Below are 27,325 nucleotides of genomic sequence, written 5' to 3'. Positions count from 1 at the left end.
TGCTGCATCTGTATAATTGTGATGTCAGAAATGATCAACAACAAAACGAGCAGAGCACAGCTGAGCCCACAGGTTCAGCAGGATGTCTGCTCAGACTGCCTTCTCAAAAACAAACATGAATCCAGACGTAAAAGATGAGATGTGTGCTGAGCTGAGCCTAATGTCCATCATTTCACAATTTTTCTAGGCAGTGGTCTAATTGGTCTAATTTGTACAATAAATAAAGATGTGCAGAATTATTCTTTACATTCTGTAAAATGCTTTTCACATCATTTTCCATGTAATGATTTTAAACGTTACAAATCTGTGGAAAGCATCAGCACTAACGTCAGCAGACTGCAGCCTGAATGCCAGCAGACAAAAAGTGTCTTTACACAGCTCAGTGGGTCATTAGTGACACGTTAATGAGCCGTGATAAGTGCAGAGGTTATAAGCTGAAGCTTTTTGGTTTGCTTTGTTTATTCAGGAGTCGCTCACTCTGCTCGTTTGGATCTCTCTGCTGTTTGTGTTTTACTGCAGGCCGTGAACTCTGTGCACACACTTGTTCTACCTGTCTACTATTTTATTTACAATTTATCTGTTTCATACGGCTACAATGGAAAATGGTAAATCATTGTGGGGATGGCTGCAGTTATTCTCCAACACGGACTGAACTCTGGCAGCTTTCTTGTAATTTCTCCAAGTCGTCTCCAGGAATAGTTTTCGAGGCTTCCTGAAGGACGTTCAAAGCGTTTCTATCAAGATGATTGCACACTGATTCAATGATTTTGAGATCTGGACCAGGCCAGTCTATTACTGATAATGTTCTGCTCTGTGTTTTCTACCTTGATATGCTGTTACTGCATTGGTAGCATCTTTGGGATCACTGTCCAATCAGAGGCTTTGAAACCCAAACCACGACTGGGCCTCCACTGTTTTCCACAGATGACCATAGACCCTCACTGTGGCAGCTCCATCCTGAGCTCCTCTGAACATACTGATGTTCAAAGAGGCTAATCTGGATTCACCATCCATACATTTAAAATGTATTTTTATTTGATTAGCATTCAAATAGCTCAATGAATACAGAATTAAGATCTACCACAAAGCATGAACGCACGAGGCAAGGCTAATCAAAGGATGCTTATTACGCCAAGCCTTTTAACAAAAGCTCATTTAGCGCGCAGCTAACACAGGGCTCGAAGCACAAGAGTAAAACAAACAAAAATCAAAACAAAAAACTTAGATAATAAATTACATTTCATAACAATAATCAAAGCAAAACAACCAAGAGTTTCAGTGTTATTATTATGGCTCTTTTCTTGATTTATATATTTTTCTAATACTCTATTTTTAAACAAGGAAAATGAACTACACCTTTTTAAATCACGGTCATAACTCTTCCACACATTAACCCCTCTGACAGAAACACATCTCTGCTTTATGTTTGTCCTTATCTGGTTTTTTCTTGCTCTGCAGTAATTTGGCACACCTCAGCCTTTCCTCCCTGCATCAATGGCTTCTTGACAACCACACTTTGACTGGGACCATTTCTTTTTTTTTTTTTTTCGTATGAACACGTTTACTGCACTTTACACATTTATCCAGTTCCACAACTTGAATGAATATTCTCAGAAAGGTTGCTAAAACGGATGTACTTCTGTGATGGGGGACATTTGACAGTAGCTTACAGTATAGGAACTTTACATCCCAGAGATTGGTGTTTTTCTGTGTTGCACCATAGGTCACAGTGACTGATTTATGAGACTAAAACTTGACTGGGACCATTTCTGATGAGGCCTCAGTGACGTTAGATGGATCCACTGGAGGGTCAGATGCATCTCTCAGATCTTTGCTGGGTTTCTTCCTGTTTCTCACAGACATGACTTGTAATATGTCGTTTATACTGTTGTTTATGGTGTTTTTGCCAGAGGCCTGTCAGCAGTGTCAGCATGCACTGCTGAGCTTAAAATGATTTATTTGCCAGTTCACTCCCAAGGTTTAAAAAAATAAAGAACTTCATTGAAATCGTTTGTATACCATCAACATCACAATTTAAATTTTTGGTCACATTTTCCCACCAGTCTTTCGACTTATTTGCTACTAATGCTGAAAATGTCTATACAGAGATGTTGGTTACTGCAGAGTCCATGCACACCTGCAGTTTGGCTTGTGTTGTTGTTAATTAAACCCTGTCTAAATAAATGATCTATAGCTGTGTCACAGATGGATCAACAAAAAGTAAAGAGCGTCATCTGCATTAACTGGAGCGCATTAAGTCACGCTACGTTGAAGTGGCTCATTGTGCGCTCGGGAGCGGTGTAGCTTTAAGAAGGAGGTGGGCAGCGCTCCGATGACGCATGAATAATCCTGAAAAGACGCTTCTAAACTCCAGGCCGGAGCCAGCGTGTATGATGGCTGTTGACTGAGCTGGAAGAATTTCCGAGCCTGGCACGATCAACTGTTGAGAAAATAGTTTGAACAGGTTCAGGAGCTTGGGAAGCGACTCTAAATGCAGAATAAAACACACCCATTCTGGTAGATTGGCTTCTCCAAAAGACAAATACAGTTATTTAGTATTAAGGCATTTACTAACGACAGAGGGCTTTCTGTTTGCAGCTCTATGTGCGCTGCCGAGAGCCAACTTGAGGGAAGGAACATTGGAAGAATATTTCTCTAAAAGTCTTTGGCTGTCTGTCTTGAAGAGGAAGTGCTACCATGCCACATTTGAGAACACTATGTGTCTATTTCTTGGTAGCCCTGAGCCCAGTTATGACAAACACCACCGAGGACTTAGATGTTTTGGTATTTTTGCCACAAAATAATTCTTATCTTTTTTCATATGAACGAGTCGCACCGGCGATCCGTTACGCGCAAAAGAGGCTGAAGGCAGACGGGGGTCAGTACTCCGGGTTCAACTTCAACATCCAGTTTGAAAACTCCGACTGCCTCTATGATGCTTTCTTCACATTAGCGGACAGGTCCTGCGGACAGAAGCCCGACCTGATCCTGGGTCCCGTGTGCGAGTACGAGGCTGCGGCAGTGGTAAGGCTGGCGTCCCACTGGAACATCCCGGTGATCTCGGCAGGTGCCCTGGCCACAGGTTTCGCGAACAAGAACAAAGAATACTCCCACCTGACTCGCATCGCCCCGCCGTACGTGAAAATGGCAGAGACTTTCACGGCGATGTTTGAACACTTCTCCTGGAAGAGCGCTCTGCTGGTCTTCGAGGACGACCGGGAGCAGCGGAACTGTTACTTCACGTTAGAAGGAGTATACCATCTGATGAGCAACTATAACATTGAAAGCTACGTGTTAACTGATGACAAACCGCTGGACACTGACGAGCTGCTGCGAAGCATCAATGACATGGAAGGTAAAGCAGCTTCCCTTACTCTTTAATCAGACGGTGTGCGCTTAATGACAGCTGAAATAAGTCTTGACTCATCGTCACTGGTTTGGCTGACAGCGAACCATCATTCACAGCTTGGTGTTGTTTGTGTTCTGTATGAAAGCCAGCGAGTTTCAGTTGATGAAACAAATGAGCCCTACACTGATGTGCCCTTCACAAGCCTGCATTCATGTGACATGTCAGTTTGCACATGCACTCATAGTCCTACTACAGCAGATTTCAGTGAACTGAACAATCGTAATGGGCTAAATTAGCCACTGCCAGAAAATGCAAGTACAAGTATATACCTGCACTGTCACACTAGTGTTCACAGTCTGTACATTAACAAGTTTCACGTTTCACGTTTCAGCTTCAGCTTCAGCAGTCTTATCAGTCTTGTGGCTCTTTTAATCTCCTCCACAGCAGCCTCTCAGTACACGCAATAAATATTACCAAAAGCAGCAGATCTGCTCATGCACAGGGATAAACTGACAGCTCATTGAATCAACTACATGTTTTATCAGACACAATAAGCAACCTGAAGCTGTGAGAGATGTTTCCTCTTATTCACTGTTCTGTACTGTTCTCTTGCTACACTATTCACATAACAAAAGGCAGTGCTTCAGAAATGATACTAGACAATACAGTGAAAAGCATTTTCACTTTTTTGCACATTTCTCAAACTTTCATGTTTCAGATCATCAAATAAATTTAATATTAGACAAATTTAAAATGCAGTTTTTAAATGATGATTTAAAAAACCCACCTGGTCCTGTGTATTAAAAAAAGTAATTGCCCCAATAGGGCTGTGCGATATGACCAAAATCTCATATCTCGATATAAGACATCTATCGTCCGATAACGATATAAATCACAAACATGTAACATTTTCTGTAAATTCTGTGAATCTCGGGCAGCTAAAGTGTTTCCAGCTGCGCGTCGTGTATCTGGATCTCGTGTATCTATCATACCGATGCATGAAACGATACATTTTTAGACATAAGTTGTAACGCCGCCATTTCTTTGTGAGTATTTATTACACGGCGTGCTGCGGGGAAAAGCCTGTTCTAACGTTTGAGTCTAAGGTTTATTTTTTAGCACCTGGCGTCTTTTTTACTTCTCATCTGTAAATAATCTTGAACGTGATTCAGTTTATTTTGAAAAGTCTCAACAGGATCTTGAGCTTTATTGTGAAAGGTTTATGTGGAAAATAAACAATCGTTTTTATAATTAATTTTTATATCGTCATCCGATATATATCGTTATATCGAACAGCCCTATGCCCCAATTTGTTAAAGGCAGCTGTGGCTACACCTGTAGCTGCCTCCACCAGTGTGTGAATGTGAGAGTGAATGAATAGTGGAATTGTAAAGCGCTTTGGGTGCCTTGAAAAGCGCTATATAAATCCAATCCATTATTATTATTAATTTCCTTAGCCACACCCCTTTAATGTCAAAGCTTGTGATTCAACAATAAGAAAGAGACGGCGAAACGGCACCGACGGGCGGTTTCCAGGAGAAACGCCGGCTCATCTCACGATGATGTTTGATTATTTTTGGAGGAAATAGTCTGTGGACATCACTGCTGATGTAAGACTAAGACAGCATTTCATAACAGGAACATCACACCAACAGTCCAACAGGGTGGTGTGATGGTCGGGGGTTGCTTTCATGCTTCAGGATCTGGATGTAATTAGTGGAACCATGAATTCTAGGACAGTTTGCTCACTCATGTCCTGCAGCAGCACACACAGAGTCTCTTCCTCTGAATAGTTTTTCAGAAACAGGTTTTTTAGTGGCCTATTCAAAGTCCATCTGATATGTTTAATCTTACAGTTAAATCATTATTAAAAACCAACAATGTTATCTTATTAAAATTTGTTTCATCTGAGTCATGTGTGATAAATATGCAACAAACTAAGGAATCAGAAAGAGGTCGAATACTTTTGCATGGCACTATCTACAGTAAATAATAGAACATCTATAATAATGTATCCAATCATAATCCCAGATTTTTAAAGACCTCTGGTGTTTGTAGAAAATTAAGATGAATACAGAAGGAAGCTGTCCTGTAACTGAGAGAAGCAGATATAACTCTGCTGCTTCTGCAGTGATCCCTCACAGCTCTGAAAACATGATTTTTCAGCCTGTTCCTTTTCAGATCCAAGCAAACATCCCTCGTGCAGCACAAGCTATCAGTGGTGATAGGCATGTGTGTATTTGTTTGTCCTCACCCCGCCCACTGCTTAGACAGACTTACATAACATCCTGCATGCTGTCTGCATGGTCCATCATCTCGTGTCTAATGGTTCTGTTGCTTCTCACTTCACAATCTGGACTCCTTCTCCTCTCCAGGAACATTTCCAACTCACCTCAAACCACACCAGCCAACTAGCATCGTGTGTGCTGTCATTTCTACACGATCGCTCTGTTTGCTGCTGTATCACTGTGTTTCACTGCTCATCACTGTGTCGCTTCTTCTCTGCGAGTGTGTCCAGAGGTGTTTTTGCATGGAGCCATTAAAAACTGCCAATGGAAAGTAAAGTAAGCCAAAACCATTTAAACCAGTGGGATTACTGTTGGTAAATAAAGCATGGTAATGAAACGCGGCAAATCATAGGGCCACCCAGTAATCAAGCCAGGGACTCAACACATTTGAACCCATGTGATATGTGCTCAAAGCGCGAGGCTAAGATACTGATAAGCAGGTTGTTGGCACCGCTGCTGTGGTCATGACCCTGAGGAAGTGGAACCATGTCAGAGTCGCGGCTGCGCTGGTGTCATGAAGAGTTGCCTGTGATAAACTTTAAATGGTGACGAGAGGCTAAGTGCACTTGATAGCAAGACGTGAGTTTGATTCAACAGCCGAGCAGTGGGCAGAGCTGAACGCTCCTCCATGTTTCATGTGTGGCTACACAAAAACATCAATAACCAATGTGAACACAGCAGGTTTTTCTAAGAAATGTAAATCTTTCCTAACTAGCTTCCAGTGAGAGGCATCCTTTCTGATGATGCTGTGACAGCTTTTTCCCGTGCTGGCACTCAGTTGCTACTCTCATCTGTTATGATGTCACAGCCACGTTTGTAGGAAATGATCAGTTTTTACACAAAACTCTGTATGGAGAGTTCAGAAGAACAGAAATGCCCACAAACATGGACTGTTGCATATTATACATTAAACTACTTCAGTGTAAAACATGGACATGGACGTTACTTTTACTACATAAAAGGACGAGAACGCGACGGTAAAGTGCAAGCTGCATCTATCTGCACAGACGCCATGCTAATGCTAAGCTAGCCAAGTGATGTTAGAGTGGGCGAATGCTACCCCAGCAGCCTGAACTTCAACAGGTAACAAACAGGTGAGCAGTTGGACTGCAGCCTCTGTTTCGACCTGTTCTTCTTTCTAAGGTAGAGTCACAAGTTTGTTCTGATTTTCATCTTTGCTTTGTGTTTTCAGCTTTGTGTTTGTACCTAAATACTGAGAGAAAAATCACGTGTGTGTCCTCATTAGGGCAGGGCTGTTGTGTAGGACTGTAGCCTTGGATTTAATGTGTTTCAGGTCATCTTATGCGATCGTGGCTCAAGAGTTGGGAGTTCGCCTTGTAATCGGAAGGTTGCCGGTTCGAGCCCCGGCTCGGACAGTCTCGGTCGTTGTGTCCTTGGGCAAGACACTTCACCTACCGCCTACTGGTGTTGGCCAGAAGGGCCGATGGCGCGATATGGCAGCCTCGCTTCTGTCAGTCTGCCCCAGGGCAGCTGTGGCTACAACTGTAGCTGCCTCCACCAGTGTGTGAATGTGAGAGTGAATGGGTGGATGACTGGACGTGTAAAAGCGCTTTGGGGTCCCTAGGGGGGACTAGTAAAAGCGCTATACAAATACAGGCCATTTACCATTTACCATTTACCATTTATGGAGAAATGCAACACTATTATAACAAGCAGCACAATTAATTATTTTCTCCTGGTAGTAATTAAGTAACACACTGCATAACTTTGAAGAACAGTGTTGTGTAATGTGTGTAACACATGACGACCCCAGCACTGATCACAACAGACATTTGACCACATTGTATCAATTAATGTGCACAAATGTAGCATCATTAATATGCTGCTTAGTGGTGACTCTCAGAGTGAAGCCAATGACAATCGTTAATAGGACCATTCAGTAATAGGAACTCCTTAATAATAATAAGGTAGTATTGCCATTTTATAATAGCAGAGCAGGGAGAATATTAACAGGAACTAAAAAGAAAGCTCATATTTCTCCCATATGAGCTTCTCTTTACTGACTTACTCTCAAATTAAATTTAAAATCCAGGAAGATGCATTCTTCCTGAATGATCAGGTCAGTTATATCTTAAAGACCTCATACTGTCCTGCATTTCTCGCAGTTTCCAAAAATAGAATGGGATTCAAAGCCTTTAGGTGTCCAGGAGATAGTCATCTACTTTAAAAATCAGTCTTTCCTTTTGAGTGATGGTGACTTTGAACTTACTTATTCTGATATAAGCTCCGGCTGCTGGGGGACTTCCCATCATTACTGAAAAGCATTTTGTGAAAACACCACGTCCAGTTTTGGGATATCCTGACCTGGATGATCGATGCATTAAGACCTCAGCTGCTACAGACTTTTGTGTGTGCTTTGTGCTTTCTGCTGTTAGTGGTTAGACTCTCTGTGCTTATCTCTCTGCTTTCTCGTTTGATGCTGCAACTTTTCAAATGTCAAATGCCTGTCCTCACTGAGGCCTGTTTTGACAGAGATGCTCTAAAAGGTGCTCGTTCTCCCCAGTGCAAAGTTCTTACTCAAAGGGAGTTGCCGAGTCATTAGCTTCTTATCTGTAGTTCTGGTAAATGGTAAATGGCTGGTTCTGAGCACTCAAAACACTTTATACAACATATCTCTTTCACACATTCATGAGGTTTTTCTATGGTTAAGGGTTTACTTTCCAACATCCCTCTCTGGATGGACTGGAGAGAAACTTGGGGATAGGATCTTGCTCAAAGACATTGGGTATGCTGACTGTAGCAGCCAGGGATTAAATCACCAATGTTCTACTTCATAGATGACCTGCTCTACCTCCTAAGCTACAACCACCTCACATCCATGCCTCTACTTGGAAAAGCCACAGAATCAGATTCTTGTGTTGTGGTATTTTGAGTTTTGTGTTCCTTTACTATATTTATAAAGACCCATATTTATAAAGGTCGGTTTATCCTCTACTAACCTTTAATCTGCTTTTGTTGTGAATTTACTTTAACTTTTAATGGAGAACAACATAAACAGGTTTTGGAGCAACATACCAACGCTTGATGTGCTTTTCAGAACAGACCGTTCTTATTTTGATCAGAATACATTCTGCAGTACGGCTCAGCAGTAAGAGTCAAGGTGTAAAGCTGTCTCACAGGTAATCCCATTTTATTATTCATGAAAGCCAATTAGTACATTTTGATGAAATCGGTCAAAATAGAGTTAGTGTTATTTTCAGATGTTACCTGTCCCCCATATCAGGTAATATGATGACAGGTGCTTCCATTAGCTAGAAGACCGTTAGATGACCGAAGAAATATCGTCTGGTCTCAAATTCTGTTGCAACATTTGGAGCATGATTGAACGACATGAAAGCATGCATCCATGCTGCCTTGGCTCAGCTGGTGGAGGTAGGTCATGACCTCAGCCCGTTCTCACTCCCGACACGTAATATACCGACAATTTGTTACGTCCCGAGGCATTCAATGGGAACGCGAAAGGTGACCTTCCACGTTCCTATGCTACCTGCCGGATTGTGGATGAAATGGATTAGAATGACACTCCCGCGGTAACACATGTTCCAGGCGTATATTCCACACCATAACCATAACCTCAGGCTCTGGTAGAATGTATGAGATTCAGGCTGTAGATATTTCACAATATCTTGTGATGTGCTTGCACTAAGGTTGTTGGGTGATTGGGCGAATATATCGACGATAGGCCGCCCTATCGTTGATAGTTTTTACAAGAGCTATTTATTTATTTATTTGTCCATGAGTAAGTTTGCTAATAATGTTGGTTGAAGCTAACAGAAGCAGTCAACAGAAGTAAATAAACTTTTTAACAGCCTCCTCCTCAGAGTGTGCCCAAATGCAGAGATTCATTTACTCAGACTCATAACAGAAAGAAAGAACAGCAGCAGCCTATGTTTAGAAAAAAAAAGCATTATATATAAATAAAAACCTCAATAATGGGGATGGAAACAAAGACAAACTGTCAGGGTCCCTGTGTCTACCCCGGGGTCGGCAACCCTGGGCACACGTGCCACAGTTGGCACACGAAGGGTTAACAAACGGCACGACCATAGCTGGACTGGCCATCGGGATACCGGGCATTTGCTCGGTGGGCCGATGGTGATTTTTCGATTTTATGGGCTGATGATTTTTTTTTTTTTCTTTTGTAATGGAATAAACAGTGAAAGGTGGTGGATTGTCCAGATGCTGGTCGGTGTGTAAAAATAACTCAGTTGTTTGTTGGTGGCTATGGTGGAGCTTCCACAGAGGCCAGCAGGTGGATGAGGGAAGGGGAGGCAGGAGGAGCAGAGACCCGAGGCGGTGAACTGAACTTCAGGTAAGAAGTTATGACCTGCAGTCTATCTGGGTCAGATATAAACCAAGTTTAGGTGGAGTTTATTTTCCTTGTGCTGACTTTTTCGTACTGCGTGCTAGCTAGCATGACGGAGTTTCTATACAGCTGTTCGGCTGCTATGATGTTACTGATAGTGAACTTTATTTTATTCATAAAATTTACCTTTTAGGTGACATGAATGAGTTGAAGTTATGAACTGTTTCTGAGAGACAAATAACACCAGCATCCTTTTCTAAGTAGCTGACAGCTGGTAACTGTGCAGGGGCGGGTCTAGCAAAGTTTTGCCAGGGGGCAGGTAGGGCATTAACAGGGAGAGGGGGGCACAAAGAAATACTTTTCTTTTCTATTCTCATTTAAAATGTCTCGCTGTTAATAAATAATTATCTGATGTTTTGTCCCAGTCCAGCCCTGGGCATGACACGCAGTGAATTAATCTGAGAAGGTGCATTAAAAAATAAATGGCCAGTGGTGCACATGGCAAATCAGCTCGCATAGACACATTAGTCGTGCTGCTTCTTAATGATGGTATCTTAGCTGACAACCCCAACTACCAGATTCAACTTGTAATTGGCTAAAAATAACTTAGCTACCAGTGAGAGGGATGATGTTAGCTTTCCACATTCTGACACTTCAAAAGCTTCAGGAGCTTTCCGCTCAGCATCAGCACCACGGAGATACACGGATACATCCGCAGACTCGAGACAGAATTCACAAGGTGTTTTCAGGACTTTCAGGTGTTTGGACCAATGTTTTCTTTTCTGATCAAACCAGAAGCTTTAATGAGCAGCTGGCTTTGTCTCACATTGACTGTCTGAGTTAATGCCAGTTAATGCAACATCGAAATGCAGCTGATTGATCTGAAAAGCTCGACTCTGTGGGGTCAAAGTTTGCAGAACTACAGATGCAGCTGGAATCCACAGCTGTGTGTTCATGGAGCTGCATGTTCACCTGCTGGACGTCACTACCTGACAAGTTTAACTGTCTTCAGAACATTGCAGAGGCCTTATTGACAGTATTTGGCTCTACATTTATTTCTCTCACATGAGTCCTCAGGTCTGAACGCTGGACACTGGGAGACCTGTGTCTCTGAGTGGGAGACATGTGTGTCTCTGTATTAACAAACAGGCCATATTGGCCCAGTTTATTTTTCTTATCATTGTTGTGAGGAGACCATAAACAGCATTTGTATTTTCTGTTGTACAGTTCATTTGCTGTTATGGAGAAAAAGTCTTTTTTTGTTTCAAAATAGCTGATAACTATTCGCTGACAGCTGCCAACATCTGCAAACACATATAATCTATAAAGTTGATCTATATAGTGAGTAACTGTTCATGTAGAGCGTTATTACATTTATTGATAATGCAATCATATGGCACACTGACCTCTGAGGAGATTTTAGATGCACTCATCATCAGAAAGGTTGCCGACCCCTGCTCTACCCGGTCGGCTCAGTGTGGCTACATGTGTGTTTGTTTTGATTTTGTTCCTGCTCTCTCCCTCCCTCTCTTTCCCTCCTCCCTCCGCCTGGGTGGAGCTCACCTGTGGGCTCCTGCCTTTGGCTCACACACCTGGTCGCAATCACACACCTGTGGCTCATCACCCGACAGTGTTCCAGTCCCTTTATAAGATGGCAGCACCGTGCTTCTCGTCGCTGGACCGTTGCCGACTCTCGTCAGTGTAAACCCAGCTCAGCTTACTCTCGTGTTTTCTTAGCGATCTACCCGTAGTGATCCTTCCGTGTCTCTGTGAATAGACTTCCCTGGACCAACCCCTGTGTTACCTGAGCGAAGTTCAGGTAACACAGTGAAGTGAGTGAAGTTTGGAGCCTTGTGTTTTCTGTGGAGTGTGAAGAGGAGCGTGAGGCGTGGACGGAGTGTGAAGTTAGGAGTGTGTGTGTGGACTTCCAGCGTCTTTTCCCCCGTTCGTGTGTGGATCCCCAGAGCCGTCCTTCCCCACTTTGTAAATAGATCACCTGGTGCTGTAAATAAAGAGTCTCTATTCAGAGCCTGCGCGTGAGTCTGTTCAGTCCCGTTGTGACAGAAACTGGCTTCTTTTTTCCCACTAACGTGTTCACAGGTCGTTCCAGTGTTTGTATGACACACTCGACCAAACAACAAATAAATAAAAAATCTAAATGTCTCTTGCAACGATCATAAAAAAAAATCTCTGACATAAAGCTAAGTTTTTTGTGCGATTCGGCGCGTCTCAAATAAATAAATACATACATACATAATCCAAAAAGTATCTATATTAATACTGAAACAAACAAGAAAAGAATGCATGATTACATTGCTCCGCCCATCAAAAAGTCTGCGCATGTGCAACTGATGATTTTCGCTTGGAACATGTTTACGTATCGTCCAAAGTTAGCTTGTACTTCATGTTGCAGTTTAGAAATGATCCATCTTTACCTGCCATCGTTATAGGAAGCAATACCTGCTCTACAGGTATTGCTTCCTATAGCCTTACGTTTGCCTCAATAGACTGAACATTTGTAAACCAGTAAATGTGGTGAGCAAACCTGCAGGAGTTTCATTTATGTGAAACTGGTTAGGAGAGCACATATTAACCAATAACATTAATTATCAGTGTTAAATTATGTGATTAATGCTAATATTATCCTAAAGGCTAAACGCTGCCTTTACTCTGGGTGTATCCTGTTGTTCTTGTTGCTAATAGCCATGGTTAGATATTTTATCACGTGAGACTGAACAGGTGTTTTCTAAAACAAAGCCTGCAAACCTGGTTCTACATTGTTTCTATAATAAACTATGTGTTTTTTTATCCATCTACACAATAAGGAAACAATGTTTCTTTACTGTTAGAGTACAAAGGTTTATGACCTATACACTGTTACAGCTTAACTACAGTCTCAATTCATCAGCTCATCAGTTCCTCTAGGAACGGTGGTGAGAAGTACAAACACTACCATGACATTAATACTCCTCCTGGGCACCATCTGCTCCTCTTTACATGTTCAGGTTACCGTAGGCAACTAATAATATGTCATCAGCCATCAGTTTCTCTCCACCAGGTCTGGAAAAAGCAGTGCCTGTGTGTTTGTAATTGCATTATGGATAGAGCTGTGGCTGTGGGATACAACACTAGATTCAGACCCACTTCAGGTAAACGTTGACATATGCAGTTTGCTTCATGCTCTTCCAGCTTTCTCAGATGTGTTGCCATTGAAAAATAAGACACAGATGAGATTTTCATCAAATGTAAAAGTTTAAAGATTTGATATGTTTCCTCTGTTTGACTGAGAACCAAATGTTGGGTTATTACTTTAGACCGTGTTGAGCTGATATTGTACAATAAAACCTTAAGTCAAGCTGGGTGTCATGTTTCTATGTTGAATGAAGCGTGAAGCAGTAATATTATTTTTCTAAAGGTTCATTTATGCTTTTAAACCATGAATATTAAAGGCAGTGAATCACATGTTTATCAGCTTCAGTTTCAGGCTGTCGTCAGCTTTGCCCATTATATTTGGAATTTGATCCTTTAGTTTGATTTTCCTGATAACTGAAGAAATTAATTGTTTTATACTCAGTTTGAAATGCAAATAAAATGACAATGTAAGATGTAGGGTTAGGGTTAGTTTTAGCTTAGTTTTAGTATATAAAGGCGAATGTCTTAGCCCTCTCAGGCTCAAATTAAACCTTTTGTTGCTAATGCACAGCCAAGTCCTGCAGTGGTACTTCTGATAAAAACCTCATAAAATATGTATGTGGGGTAATCAGGTTGTTCGTTTTTAACTGTTGTAAATCAGCAACGCCTGCCTTGAGAGGGTTGATCAAGAATTGAGCTGCGGTTGGTTGAAGGCCTCGATAGGGACTGGCGGCAGCTCCCGGGCCTGGCAGATCCCCCCGTGTACTAATGAGAGATGGGTGGGGCACGAAAACGCGAACGAACAGCTTGTAGAACTGGGGCGGGGGGTGCGAGTCATATATATAAAATACAATGTTTGGAGGCGTGATCCCGCCCCTGAAATTTTGATAATTTATCTCCAATAATTCAAAACTATGTGCTTCTTCCAACGTATGCAAACAAAAAGCCCAAACGATTTGTTATAGATGATTGTGTAGCATCACATCATAAAGATTCTAACACAAACTGAAAATCGCCTTTCTTGTGATTGGTTCATTTCCATTGTTAGTCCATGTGAGACCTGCACTCTGGTCCTGAATCTGTATGAAGGACAGAACTCCTCCAGGCCTCCTCCCGGCCTCCTGTAGGACTCAAGATCCACTTTGACTCTGCGACCACAAGTGACTTGATAATCAGGCTGCAAGGTTCAGACAGTGATACGTACCCCAGGACTATAATAATAAGGAGAAACAGTTAGTGAGGAAATAAATGTTGATTTCTGTATCTTAAGGACTCTGTTTAACTGACCTACATATACATATTTATGTTCCACCGTCCTTTCTTTTCCTTATCCCGTTCACCTGTCTGACAAGCACATCCAACATCACTGCTTGTTTTATGGAAATGGCATTACAATTTTCACTATGTTTTAGTTCGAAAGCTAACAGGCAAAACAGGTCATCTGAAACAGAGTGGGCACTCAGTAAGTGCTCCATGTGCCGGCCCATTCCTGAGTTCATTTGTAACGAGCATCAGCGCTCCAGCAAAAAGGAAAATCCAGAAGTTTTGAAATATTGCTGGCTGCAAGCGCTGCCCGTGGAATGGCTTGCAGAGCATATACAGGGCCAGTAGTGTGTAGAGCCCAGTGTAATTAAAGGGTGCTACAGTGCTGGCAGTACTGAGGTGAAGTTTGTCCCACTGACTCAAGGGATATTTCAGGAGGTGTGTTTAAGTGACAGAGTTGTGAGGAATGTTCCAGCGAGACTCTGAATCTTCCTTATTAGAAGGGGCGCTGGGGTTACTGTTTTTCAATTGCAAGCCTTGTTTGTGCAGCCATGTGTTTGTTGGTTTATTTATTTTTAATCACTGGGACACCAGAGGGGAAAAAACCCTTTTATACAACCCAGCGAAATCCTTCGTTACATTTGGCTTTTTCCTCCTCGGCTCACTTCATTCATTTTGATCATTAAATATTTAAAGTAAACAGAAAAGGCTCTGCGGTCCACAGAGTAGTGAGGAGTCTCTCTACTAACATGGATTTCTTAAATTCTTCAGATGATTATCTTTAAATTCCTGCAATTAATGTGCAAATCAAGGTGCTTTATATGAACTCTATTAATTTGATTAATATTTTTGCATTGTTGAATTGAATAATAATAATAAAAATGTTACAATTACAATTTGAAAAGTGGTCAGTTTTTACTTCAAAGGCATTCGAGAAACACCGACTACGTGGTTCTGGTAACTCGTCCCAGCGTGTTGGAGTGAAGACGAGTCTCTGAACTCAAATGTAAAATAATTTGATTTTATATTAAATCAGGATTCCACAAGTGTGAATAAAGTGTGCACACAAAGTGCTGTTGCTGTTTCACTCATAGTTTAGTGACTTTTTCTGCACTTTAACTTTAACTCCAGAATTCTGTTTGGAGCTTGAACAAATGCACTAATGTCTGATGTCCAAATACAAAGACAGATGAGAAGAAGCTGCATCTGTATTTGTTAAACTTATTCTCTGAGATTAAGTTACACATGAAAGTGCATCCAAAGAGAACCAGCATCTTCTGAGCATGTCTCAGTTCAGTTTGTACAGCACCAAGTCACAACAGGATCAAGACGTTTTATATTTGAAGTTAAAGACGCTACAATAATGTCTCCACACTGTATGTGTGTAAAGCTTTCTTCTTTTGAGAACAATACAAATCCCGCACTGATCCTGACCTGCAGTGAATCAAACTGTAAAACACGTAGCGTGGTCATTTCTAGCACTGACATATACGACTCCTCCTGGTGGATAACACAATGCATAATACCAGTATCAGTTTTAGTCATTTTATCTTGGCTCTGCATCAAATCTCCAACAATTTTTCCCGTCACATTTGGACAGCCATCAGTAGGAACACCTGCCGTTTGGCCCATTTCAGCACCAGTCTACCAAAGCATGTGCTTACCTGTAACACGGACATCACAGCTTTGTCCAAAGAGCAAAAGGGAAAAAGACACAGTTGTGTTGTGTTTAAACTAAAACGTCCTCTAATCAGCTTGTTATGGTTACACATATTTTCTCAGGGCATATTAGTGTGTCAGGCCACCAGGCACTTCCTGTTTGTTTGGGTTTTTTTTTTAATTTGGAGACAGCAGCTGGTGCTTCTTATAAAAAGTGAAACAATGTAGGACTCACATAAACTCTGCATTGTCATGGTCTGCACGATGCAACTACTTTGGTTGTGAAAGAATGATGATAATGAGTGGCAGTGGATACAGTTACATACAGTAAAAGCAAGTGAGGTGTGTCCCTAAGTGCAGGAGTCTTGGAGTGTTGTTCCTGAGAAAGACCCAATGAACAGTGAACCTGCACCGAGCTTTGTTTCATCGGTACACAGCTTCTTAATGCTTCGAGTGCTCAGTAAGAGCAGAAAAGCACTATTTAAATGTGCAGTTGATGTGTTGCGTGTTGTCCTGGTTGTTCCACAGTCCAAGCCTTTGGCAGTGGTTGAGGTGGTAAACCAACAAATTATATTAAGTATATAAAGGTTACGGAATATAGGTTTACTATGTAGTGTATTAACTCCATCTTAGAAACGGGAGCTTGTACATCTGGAGACAATTTGAAGTCCTGATTGTTTCCGTTGATGTGAGTCAGCTGTGCAGTTCAGTATCTGATCAACATACCTCTGAGCACCTTCCTCTTTAGGATGTGTTCTCAGGCATGCTCAGCTGGTACCATGCTGGCCCCTGTCCACATCTGCATATGAACACCAAATACTGAGAAATGGAAGAAGCTGCTGTAATGAATCTTTTCCTCACAGTTCAGTAGTGTGTACCTAAATGCTTAGTCTGTTGTGCAGCGACATCAAGCAGCCCAGCAGGATCAGAAAGTTCTTCATCCTGAAGATCGAATCACGTTTTGAAATGAAATATGAGTCATGATGCAGTCTGTACAGACAGCTTGATTAAGTTAAAAGTTTATCTGTTCCATCAGATGTGAGGACGGTGTCTGACTAACATGACTGATTAAACTGAAAATATACAGTTTAAGTAACAGCACTGATTGTGCCAATGTGGCCCAGAAGCAGCACACTGCACGGAGTCTATCAGCTGATTAGCTTTAGCCAGCTGTCTCTGACGGCAGCTGGTCCAGTATCTGCTCCATCTGCAGGCTCTAATCAGGGTGACGTGCATCCAGGATTACACACCACACATCCACGGGTTACATTTTGTGCAACCAGCAACACACTGTTGGAAATAGTCCACAGAGCGCTCGTGTATACGTGCACATCAGGCCTGATGCTTACAGTAATAATTATCAGCAGCTGTGCTGGAGATAGGCTTGTGGTAAATTTCTTACTGTTTTCACTTTGATGGTTCTTTTCATCATTTGAAGCTATGTGAGGTATGTGTGTTAGAATTTGATTAACATGATATGCTCCTCAAAAAAGAAGGACATCTGGCATGTGTGGGGTTTGATGCTATTGTGCAGCACTAACCTGCACATCAAGAACGATTGTAACTGGCTACACAGTAAATTACATGCATTCAATATCTGATGTGCTTGGAATGAAAATCTGTCAGGAACTACGATTATTTGATGACTGTGTGAAAAAAAGTGTGGCAAAACCACACCACCCACCCGACTGTGAATCTCACTGAATTGTTATTATATTTGTGGAGCCTGGGTTATCTTTTAATGTAAATTACACTAACGCTTACCCAAATTAATTTTCACTTTTCATAACGTATTGTGTCCAAATAAACTGATGAGCCTATTAAATGACTTCTTGTCTCTGTCTGGTTTTCTCTGCAGTGGTGATTATGTGCATGGGAGCAGAAAAAATAAGAGAGATCATGCTGGCTGCACACAAACAACAGATGACAACTGGCAAATGCATATTCTTTAATGTTGAACTCTTTAATTCCTCTTCTTATGGTAAGTTAACATCCATTACCTTAAATGTGTCTAAAATACATATTTAAGGTAAATAATTATTAGAAAGCACTGGCATTGTCTGTCAAGGTTTGTTAAAGTGTGTACCAGTTAAGTAAGGCGGTGCATTTCTGTATACGTTTAAATGGAAAATAGAGGTAAAGTTGCAGATTGCACCTCTCCTTCCAAGTGTGCGGAAAATAAGATGCAAGGTGGTTGGTGCCCGCGTGGTGGTAACCGCCAAACCAGGTGGACAAAGGTGAAGGGAGCCATTGGGCTGAAGGAGGAGTCCCATCGGGCTTGGTTAGCCTGTTGGACTTCAGAGGCAGGTACTGACTGAACCAAAAACTCAGGTGTGGGAGGAGTTTGGAGAGGCAATGGAAAAAGACTTGTGGACTGCCTTGAAGAGTTTCTGGCAAACTCAGGCGACTCAGGAGGGGTACAAGTGCTGGTGGAGCACTGCTGACTTCAACTGAGGATTCAGGCGGTGGAAGGAATACTTTGAGGACCTCCTTAATACCACTGACATGTCTTCTGTAGAGGAAGCAAAGTCTGGGGACGAGGGGGTCGACTCGTCCATCACCGGGAGTGAGGTCACTGAGGCAGTTAAACAACTCCTTGGTGGCAGAGCTCCTCAGGTGGATAAGAGTCGCCCTGAGTTCCTGACGGCTCTGGATGTTGTAAAGCTGTCTTGGTTGACACACCTCTACGATGGCGATCAGGAGTGGTACGTTGGACTGGCAGACCAGGGTGGTGGTTCCCATCTTTTAGAAGACGGACTGGAGGGTGTGCTGAAACTATACGGTGATCACACTCTTCAGCCTCTCTGGGAAAGTCTATGTCACAGTGCTGGAAAGGAGATTACGTCTGTTAGTCGAACCTCGGATACAGGAGAAACAATGCAGTTTTTGTTCCAGTCAGAGAATACTGGTCCAGCTCTTTATCCTCTCGTGGATACGTGAGGGAATGAGAATCAGCACCTACAATCTGAGGCCATGGTCCTCAGACGGAAAATGATGGAGTGCCCACTCAAGTCAAGTGGCTTTATTGTCAGTAAAACCATGTGCAGTGGTACAGTACACAGTGAAGCGTTCCTCCGAAGCCATGGTGCTACATACAACAGACAATCAACACAGGACTACATAAAGACTGAGCATTGTGCAAAAAGTAACTTGATGTGTGATAAAAAGCACAAAAACAACATCATTTAGTCTGAAGTGGTCGTTGCGTTCGTGAGGCTCCGGGTAAGGGACGAGTTACCTCCCCTTAGAGAGGGTGAGGAGCCGCTGCTGCTCCACATCACAAGGAACTAGTTGAGGTGGTTTGGTAATTTGACAAGGATGCCTCCTGGGTGCCTTCTGTTTGAGGTGGTCCAGGCATGTCTCACAGGAGGAAGCCCTGTGGGAGATCCAAGACAGGCTGGAGAGATTATATCTCTTGGCTGGCCCGGGAATGCCTTGGTGTTCCCTCGGACGAGCTGGAGGTGGCCAGGAAGAGGGAGGTCTGGGCTTCTCTGCTCAGGCCGCTGACCAAGCGACCCAGCCTTGGATTAGTGGAAGAAAATGGATAGATGGATGGATATTAGTGACATTACCCATTTAATTCATTCAAATTAGAATAATTGCAGATTAGAATAATTGCAGACTGCTTTAGGTCACTTTAATTCAATTTTATTGATCTAGCACAAGTTCTCTTCTTTGTGAGGCATCAGTAGATGTGAAACGATTAAAGAAAGACTCAGCAGTTCTTAGTTCTACTTCACAGGTTCAATTTGATGGAGTTTGTATGTAAATGTATGCTAACAAGCAAAGCATTACATTCGTAAATTATTTGGTAAATGTAGGTTTTTTTACTTAAATTCTAGGCAATGGCTCATGGAAGAGAGGTGATGAATACGACAACGATGCAAGGCAAGCCTACGCCGCTCTGAACACTGTGACTCTTCTGAGAACTGTCAAGCCTGAGTTTGAGAACTTCTCCTTAGAAATGAAAATGCCTTTTGAAAAAGTAGGGCTTCATGACTGCAACGACTGTGAAAATGTAAGTATGTCTATCAATGTCAGACTAAAACAAAGAAGTGTAAGGATAAGAAAACTGAATCGTAAATGCTGATATGTTTGCCTCATATCTGGTGGTTTAGGCAGTGACTTTGGAGGGTCAAGTGAACAGAACTAAAAAAACATGTGTGATAACTGGAACCTTACAGGACTTTTCCAGGGTTAGAATAATAGTGTTAAATAGCAGTTTAGTATATTAGCTCACACTAAAACTGCTGTTAAGATTATTCCAATTCAGTTTTATTTATATAGTGTCAAACCACAACAAAAACCCGTCCAGGTAAAGATCCTACAATAATACAGATAACCCCAACAATTAGACGAAACCCTCAGACCAAGTACGTCAAACTGGTGAGTAAAACCCCAAACATTATTTCCATATATGTCAGAGGTTTTAGGGAAGTTCAAATTGGGAAAAAGTCAAAAAAACAAATTGTGTTGTTTTTTAAGCCAAAAATGACAAAAAAAAAAGCCACATAAAGAATATACGACATGAACAGTACAGACAGGCTGCAGTGGACTCTCACTTCAACCTTTGTTTGTTATAACTTTGTTCTTTTCTGCAGCTGATTGTCGGCCATCAGCAACACTGGAGACTGGAACACAGAGATGAGACACTCTGGACACAAAAGAGGAACTAAAATAAAGCAACAAAAATCAAGAAATATAAATAACAAACACATGCAGGAAAAAAATAACATATTTAAGAATTAGAACCTTCATTATCTAATAACTTTCTAAGACACAAGTCCAGAATAAAACTAAAGATACTTGGTCAAAGACCAAGGACCATGATATCATGGGAGTGGGAATTAACTCACTTATGGAGCCAGAATTCCAGTTTTAGCCCCAGGGGCAGCAAGATTTCATACAATGGTGTGTACCACTTCTTTCAGAGACTAGCAGAAACATGTTTTACATCGCAGTGCTATTTAAAAGTTAAACTACAGAAAATTCCTAAAGTGGGATACTTTACAGAGGTTCTAAAATTAGATTAAGACTACATAATAAAACCACCAAGAGAAATAATTGGATGTTTTCAGTAGGAGAAACGTTTCAACACTCATGCAGGTGACTTCTTTAGTCTCAGCTGACTGCAGGTTTCCAACCTTATAAATAGGACATTTGCACAACGAATGAAACGAGTCCACTGTTCATTCAGTGGGCTGGTTTCAGTCACTGAAGAAGTCCCTTGGATGAGTGATGGAACGTTTTTCCACTGAAAACAGATGCAGATGAACAGAATCAACTTTTTGGGATGTACTTACCTGGATGATTGTGCATCAAGAAACTTACACTTAGTCTCTTTGTGTGGCTGTATCAAAAGGTTCGTGGTTCGATCCCTGGCTCCCCTTAGTCTGCATGTCAACTATCGTTAGGCAAGACATTAAGTTTCTCTCCGATGTGTCCATCGCAGTATGAATGTTAGTTTAGTAAGCACTTAAAATCATAGAAGAAAGTGCTGTGTGAATGTTGTGTGTTGTATTAAGCTTTGAGTACTGTGGGAGAGAAGCTCTATATAAGAATCAGTCCATTTGCATATTGAGTAAACTGATAATATAATCTGTCAGTTCTTCAAAAGATAAATGCATACAAAGCATCGTGATTATGTGAACAGCGCAGTCACTTCATGAATTTGTTTCATGTCAGGTCAACATGTTTGTTGAGGGGTTCCACGATGCCCTGTTACTGTATACCATCGCCTTGCATGAAGCCATGAAAAACGGGTACAGCAAGAAGAATGGGACAGAGATCACCTCACGTATGTGGAACAGAACATTTGAAGGTAAACACACGAGATGGTGTTGTGTGACCATAATTTAGTCTGATGTGATTTTGTATATGATCAAATATAAACTTGTAGACTTCATATTTGCTTAACTCTAAAGCAACATCTGCACATCGACAAAACAAGAGCAATGAAGAATGAACGTTTAAATGCCACTGATGCAAATGAGTAAAAAACATCAGGCTGACATTAATATACCATTGTACAGAAAATACAGTGACTGATGACTCTGCAGGTACTGTGCAAAATGATCGCTGTGAAATCATTTGCTCTCTAGAAAACAAACAAATCTGAGAAGCAGTTTTTGAACCAACTTCATGTTAGATGACTTTTAATTAACTGCTTTAGCCCACTTACAATGAAAATTTAAAAATCTTGTTCATGACATGTAGCATGTTAACACTATTGGAAGTAAAAATAACTTGAACTCCAATTTTGAAAACACAACTATTTTTTATGTTTTTTTTGCTCTGACTTGTATTATGAGTCTGTGGTCTGGGAGAGAGTCTGTAACTCTGTCTGCAAAATACAGTAAACAATGACCAATGTTGGGCAATTAATGATATAGTTACTTCTTCAAAAAGTAACTGAGTTATGCAAACAAAGTTTTTTGCAGCTGTTTACCTAAAAATGCAGCCAAGGCGTTTTTTAAACAAACATTTCAAACTATTTACAGAACAATCAGCTGTTCTGCATCAAATCTGATGCCACACAAATTATTTGTGTCACTCCAAAAATCATTTCTGTCCACTATGAGATGAAGGAGAACAACAGCCTGATACCTGCAGGCCTGACAGCAGCAGATGTATCACTGCTGTAACACCTGTAACATTCAGCAGTCGCCTCATTGTTCTGACACACAACAACACTATTGACTACACTACACACTAACTGCACACTAACTACACACTAACTACACACTAACTACACACCAACTACACAAGATTTGTGCTAAACGTCGCAAATCTCTCACATCTCAAACACGCCGTGACTCCTAAAACTTCCCCCTCCCTAAACAACTAAATGCCATGTTGCCATATCGTTTTTTAATTGGTCCACATGGTGCATTTTTCCACCAATAGGAAAGGCTGGGGGAGGGGGGTTGTCTTTGCTCACAGGCTTTCGAGCGTTTTCCTTATAAAACGCAGTTTTTACCGTTTCTTCCCGCAGTAAATATAAACAACGACAGTATTCAGGAAGAAAAACAAACATTGCAGATATTTTATCATAACTCTGGTTTTACGGCCGATCAACACAATTTAAAAACTGGTATAAAGTCCACACTTTGTCCGTCAGTTGTTCGTCTGTCCTGCTCACATCTCCAATGGTTGTACACGTTGTCATTAACTTCACTCCACATCAGCCGCTTTGCTAAAACACCGGTGTCGGCACATAAGGACGCTGTCATAGCCTGTCAATGACGTTGATTAGCTGCGTATATACGAATGTGAATCGCGTGATTGGCTGGACTATGGGATAAGGTGGCATCGTTCTGATCCCATACAGGAGCAGCCAGTCACTGACTAACACTGCAGAACAGAATTGTTGAAGTTTTAATGTTAATTTCAATTCAGGTTAGATTTTTTTTCTGCACAGAGTGCCAGCAGTGCGCACGCGCGCAGCTTAGAGGGCACATTGGTTGTCAGTCCACGTAGTATTTCCCCAAACGTCTTGGGGATCATCAGGATACTTGTTGGTGAGATGAGCCTTTGTGTTGTTTTGGTTTCTCCTTGGAGCTCTCCCATGGATGCCATTTTTGCTCTGTGTTCTGTTGAATAATGAACTCTGACCTGGCCTGCAGTTCCTTAGATGTTGTTCTAGGCTCTTTTGTGACCTCCTGGAGGAGATGCCGATGCACTTTGGAATAATTTTGGTAGGTTAGTCACTCCTGCAGAGATTATTTAAAATCGTTATCTTTGTTTAGTACAATTTATTTTGTGATCTGAAAGACGTAAACGTGACAAAAAGGAAAACAAAACAAAAACCTTTTCATGCACTGTGAGGTAGTGAGGTATCTTTCCCTCTACATTTCTGGGATTGTAGTCAAATAATGCTGCTTCATAATGGGTTGCAGGAATTGCTGGCCAAGTGTCCATAGATGCCAATGGTGACAGAAATGGAGATTTCTCTTTGATGACCATGATAAATGTTGAAGCAGGAACCTATGAGGTAAGAAGAAGCTCCAAGATCTCTAACAGGCTTCGTATTGGGAATGTGTTGTGCAGCTTAATAACAACAACAATTTGACTCATTTACAGGTGGTGGCCAATTACTTTGGTGTAAATGGAACTTTTCAGCTGTTGCCAGCATTCAACACTGAGCATTTCACTCTGAAAGGAGGGGATAAAGACCACCCTGAGAAAACCGATAAATCAGACACACCCTGTAAATGTATGTTAATGACACGTGTGACACTGATGAACAATATTTGTGGTGCAGTGTTTGTTTTCACTAACGAGTGCTCGTCCAAACAGGTGGACTAGGAGTGTCAGCTTTGACTGGAGTCATAGTCGGAGCTGTTCTGGGGGCCGTGATCCTCGTAGCGTTCTACTTTTTCAGGTAAAAAACTATTTAGTCGGCTCTTCTGTGTTCTGGTGTAATTTTGCCTTGGATAAAAACACTTGAGGAATTATATCTCAAATGAAACCTTACTGACTCAAAACTCTTTTACTTACTGAAATTAGGAAGAAATGAAAACTTCAGAGTTTATCAGCAGTCACATCATCAAACACTCAAGTGAAGGACTTTCATATTAGATTTTCCTGATTTATTTTGCATGTTACACCGTTTTAACTTTAGCCCTGCTTTCAGAGGTCTCCATGACTTTGCTGAGTAGGATTTAATGGTGAAAGAGAGGAATTAAAGTAAAAAACAAACATATTGAAAGACATTGTTTTCTACTTTATTTTGAATCCTTCTTGTGCAGAAAAAACTACAGAATTACCATTGAGCGTCGCACACACGGCGAAGAATGTGACTCTGGGAAGCATCGTCAGCTACGAGAAGACTCCATTAGATCAAACTTCTCAGCAGCATAATGAGAGGCTGACACAGTCCATGGAGAATCGCACATGTGACCAAAGACTTTGCAGTGGCTGTCAGTAGACCCACAGTGTTAATTATGAGACACTCGTTTGTGTCCTTTGATGTTTTGACTTATAACTCAGGACAGCTGTAACAGTCACAAAGCACCACTCACTTGGATTTCCCCACACAAAGGTAAATGATTGTATTGGTGTTTCATGATATTTGGCCACAATGTTCTTTGAGGTTTTTCTAGGCATCTGTTTTTATTATTATTATTATTATTATTATTATTATTATTATTATTATTATTATTATTATTCACATCAATTCTAACTAATAACTGTGAATAATTCAAAACAGACGGCATATTTAACACTATATTGGCATGCACTACTAGCAGAGTTGTTGAGATCTATTTCTACCTTGCAGTTTTAAAAACAGTGTATAAGTGTAGTAAACCTAAATGTCATCTTAACACTTTAAGGATATAACAGAGCTACAGGGGTATAGACTACGGCTACGTCCACACGTACACGGGTATTTTTGAAAACGGAGATTTTCCGTTTTCGTTTTAAAAAATAATCTTGTCCACACGTAAAGGCAGAAATGAAGGAAAACGCTGGTAGGAACATGCCAAAGCAGCAGGTGGCGCTATATTCCTAACCTGTAGAAATGTTGGCCAATCAGAAGTCTAGAAGCCTCGGTGGGAAAAAGTAAACAAAGCTGGGGCATAGAAGCAGAACCGAGTCGTATGTGTGGAGGGACAGTAACTGTGTGTGTATATGTAAGCATTTAAACACTGCAGAGAGAACAAGTAACAGTAACAGTATTGTAGAAATTCATTTCACCGAAACAATAACGTGGCGCACAGTGTGACGTCACAAAAGGCGCACATCTTTGACGCTGCGTTTTCTCAGTTTTCTCAGTTTTTCTCGTCCACACGTAAATGCAAAAACGGAGTTTTCAAAAATATCCACCCTGGCCGGAGTTTTTAGAAATCTCAGTTTTCAGTGACCGAAAACGCCGTTTACGTGTGGACGAAAGGCGCAAACGCATAGAAAAATCTGCGTTTTCAAAAATACCCGGGTACGTGTGGACGTAGCCCAGATCTATATCAATAGGTGAGAAGCTACTGATCTTGAGCTACTGATACTGTAAGGTTTTCAGTTCATTACAACATTGCTGCAGCCTGGTAGCCTCCAAACAAATCATGCTCCATCAGTTTTCTAATGATTTCTAATGATTGTTTTCTTTTAAATAGTTTTATTTTAAAAATTCCTCATATGATTAATTCACCACCTGAAAAGATACTAAAGATATTTTTACTGATGTGTACTTTACGTTGCATTTTTATTACTGGTTCTTTATGAAACTTTAATATAGCAGTAAACAATATTTTCTGTGTAAAGATGTGTATAAAAGCATAATTACAGAGAATCACTTCACACTTCCTGTCTGTGTCTCGTACATGACATTTCATGAGTCCTTACCTTTGAAACACTGTCCTGGTTCATAAAGAGACACATGTGAAAGTGAGATGACAGACTGCACTCAGCCCCACAACCCAAAGTAGTAAAAACAATACTTTACTCATATTTACTTACTTTCAGCACCCCTGCTGTTCTCCTCTGTGCTCTCTACATCGCCTTTGAGGCTGTAAATAAATTGCAAAGAGAAGAGAAAGGCGACCTGATGTTTTTGACTCTTGTCTCACTTTCAATGAACTGATGTCCGTAAACACAAATCTGGAGCCCAACAGCACATGATCACCAAGGCCACGTTTTTTGCCAAAGGAGAATAAGTTATTAGAAGTAAGTTATTGTTATTAAGGGCGTATTGTTGCGACGTTCATTAGTTAGTGATTTATTTATATTAGTACAGTCGTGGTTTTTAGTAACAGAAATAAGCTCTTTCTACAGGCTGTTTAATAAAGAGATCTATAGATAAGGTTGTTAGCTTACTTATTGAGGTTGTACGCAGGGGAAAATCATTTCAGCAACAACTGATTTATTGTTTATCATTTCATAAAAAACAAACAAAAACAATTTTATTCTTAAGCACTGGGTTATTTTTTTTAATCTGTGTGTAATATTATTATAATGACTCCTGGCATGTGGTTGTTTATGATGACTGAACAGTGAACGCGATGTGTTTAAATTATTTCTTGTAAATTATAACATCTATTATGTTACATATTTCTCTCAATTTTGAATTTATAAGTTTGTATTTTCTTGTTATGATTATTTCTAAAGCATACTTTTACTACAATAATAGTTCAGTTGTACCCTACAAATACTTCTCAAGTATCACTTATAATACAAACATAGGGAATTCTTGAGTTTATAAGCCAGTGTTAATGTTGATATTATTTTAATTAGAGTATACGTTGTGATAGGAATACAGTTTATCCTGCGTCATTAAACTTCTGGTTTGTCTGAAATGTCATCAACATTGTT

The 27,325-nt window shown here is 41.0% G+C and overlaps 1 protein-coding gene across 1 annotated transcript; it reads left to right on the top strand.

Moving 5' to 3' along the window:
- The first annotated feature begins 2,380 nt into the window (after nucleotides 1–2,380).
- Nucleotides 2,381–27,325, top strand: npr3 (natriuretic peptide receptor 3). The gene is made up of 8 exons (XM_006802523.3): nucleotides 2,381–3,355; nucleotides 17,877–17,999; nucleotides 19,861–20,036; nucleotides 21,704–21,839; nucleotides 23,917–24,011; nucleotides 24,101–24,233; nucleotides 24,317–24,401; nucleotides 24,769–27,325. Exons 1-8 carry the CDS (start codon nucleotides 2,698–2,700, stop codon nucleotides 24,878–24,880), a joined length of 1,518 nt encoding a protein of 505 aa, XP_006802586.2. The 5' UTR covers nucleotides 2,381–2,697; the 3' UTR covers nucleotides 24,881–27,325.

The sequence above is a fragment of the Neolamprologus brichardi genome, chromosome 12 (assembly GCF_056152115.1).
Source record: "Neolamprologus brichardi isolate AB-2024 chromosome 12, ASM5615211v1, whole genome shotgun sequence".
In the NCBI taxonomy this organism is placed as follows: domain Eukaryota; kingdom Metazoa; phylum Chordata; class Actinopteri; order Cichliformes; family Cichlidae; genus Neolamprologus; species Neolamprologus brichardi.
The sequence above is the reverse complement of the archived record's forward strand: the minus strand, read 5'-3'. Positions and strand labels throughout refer to the sequence as shown.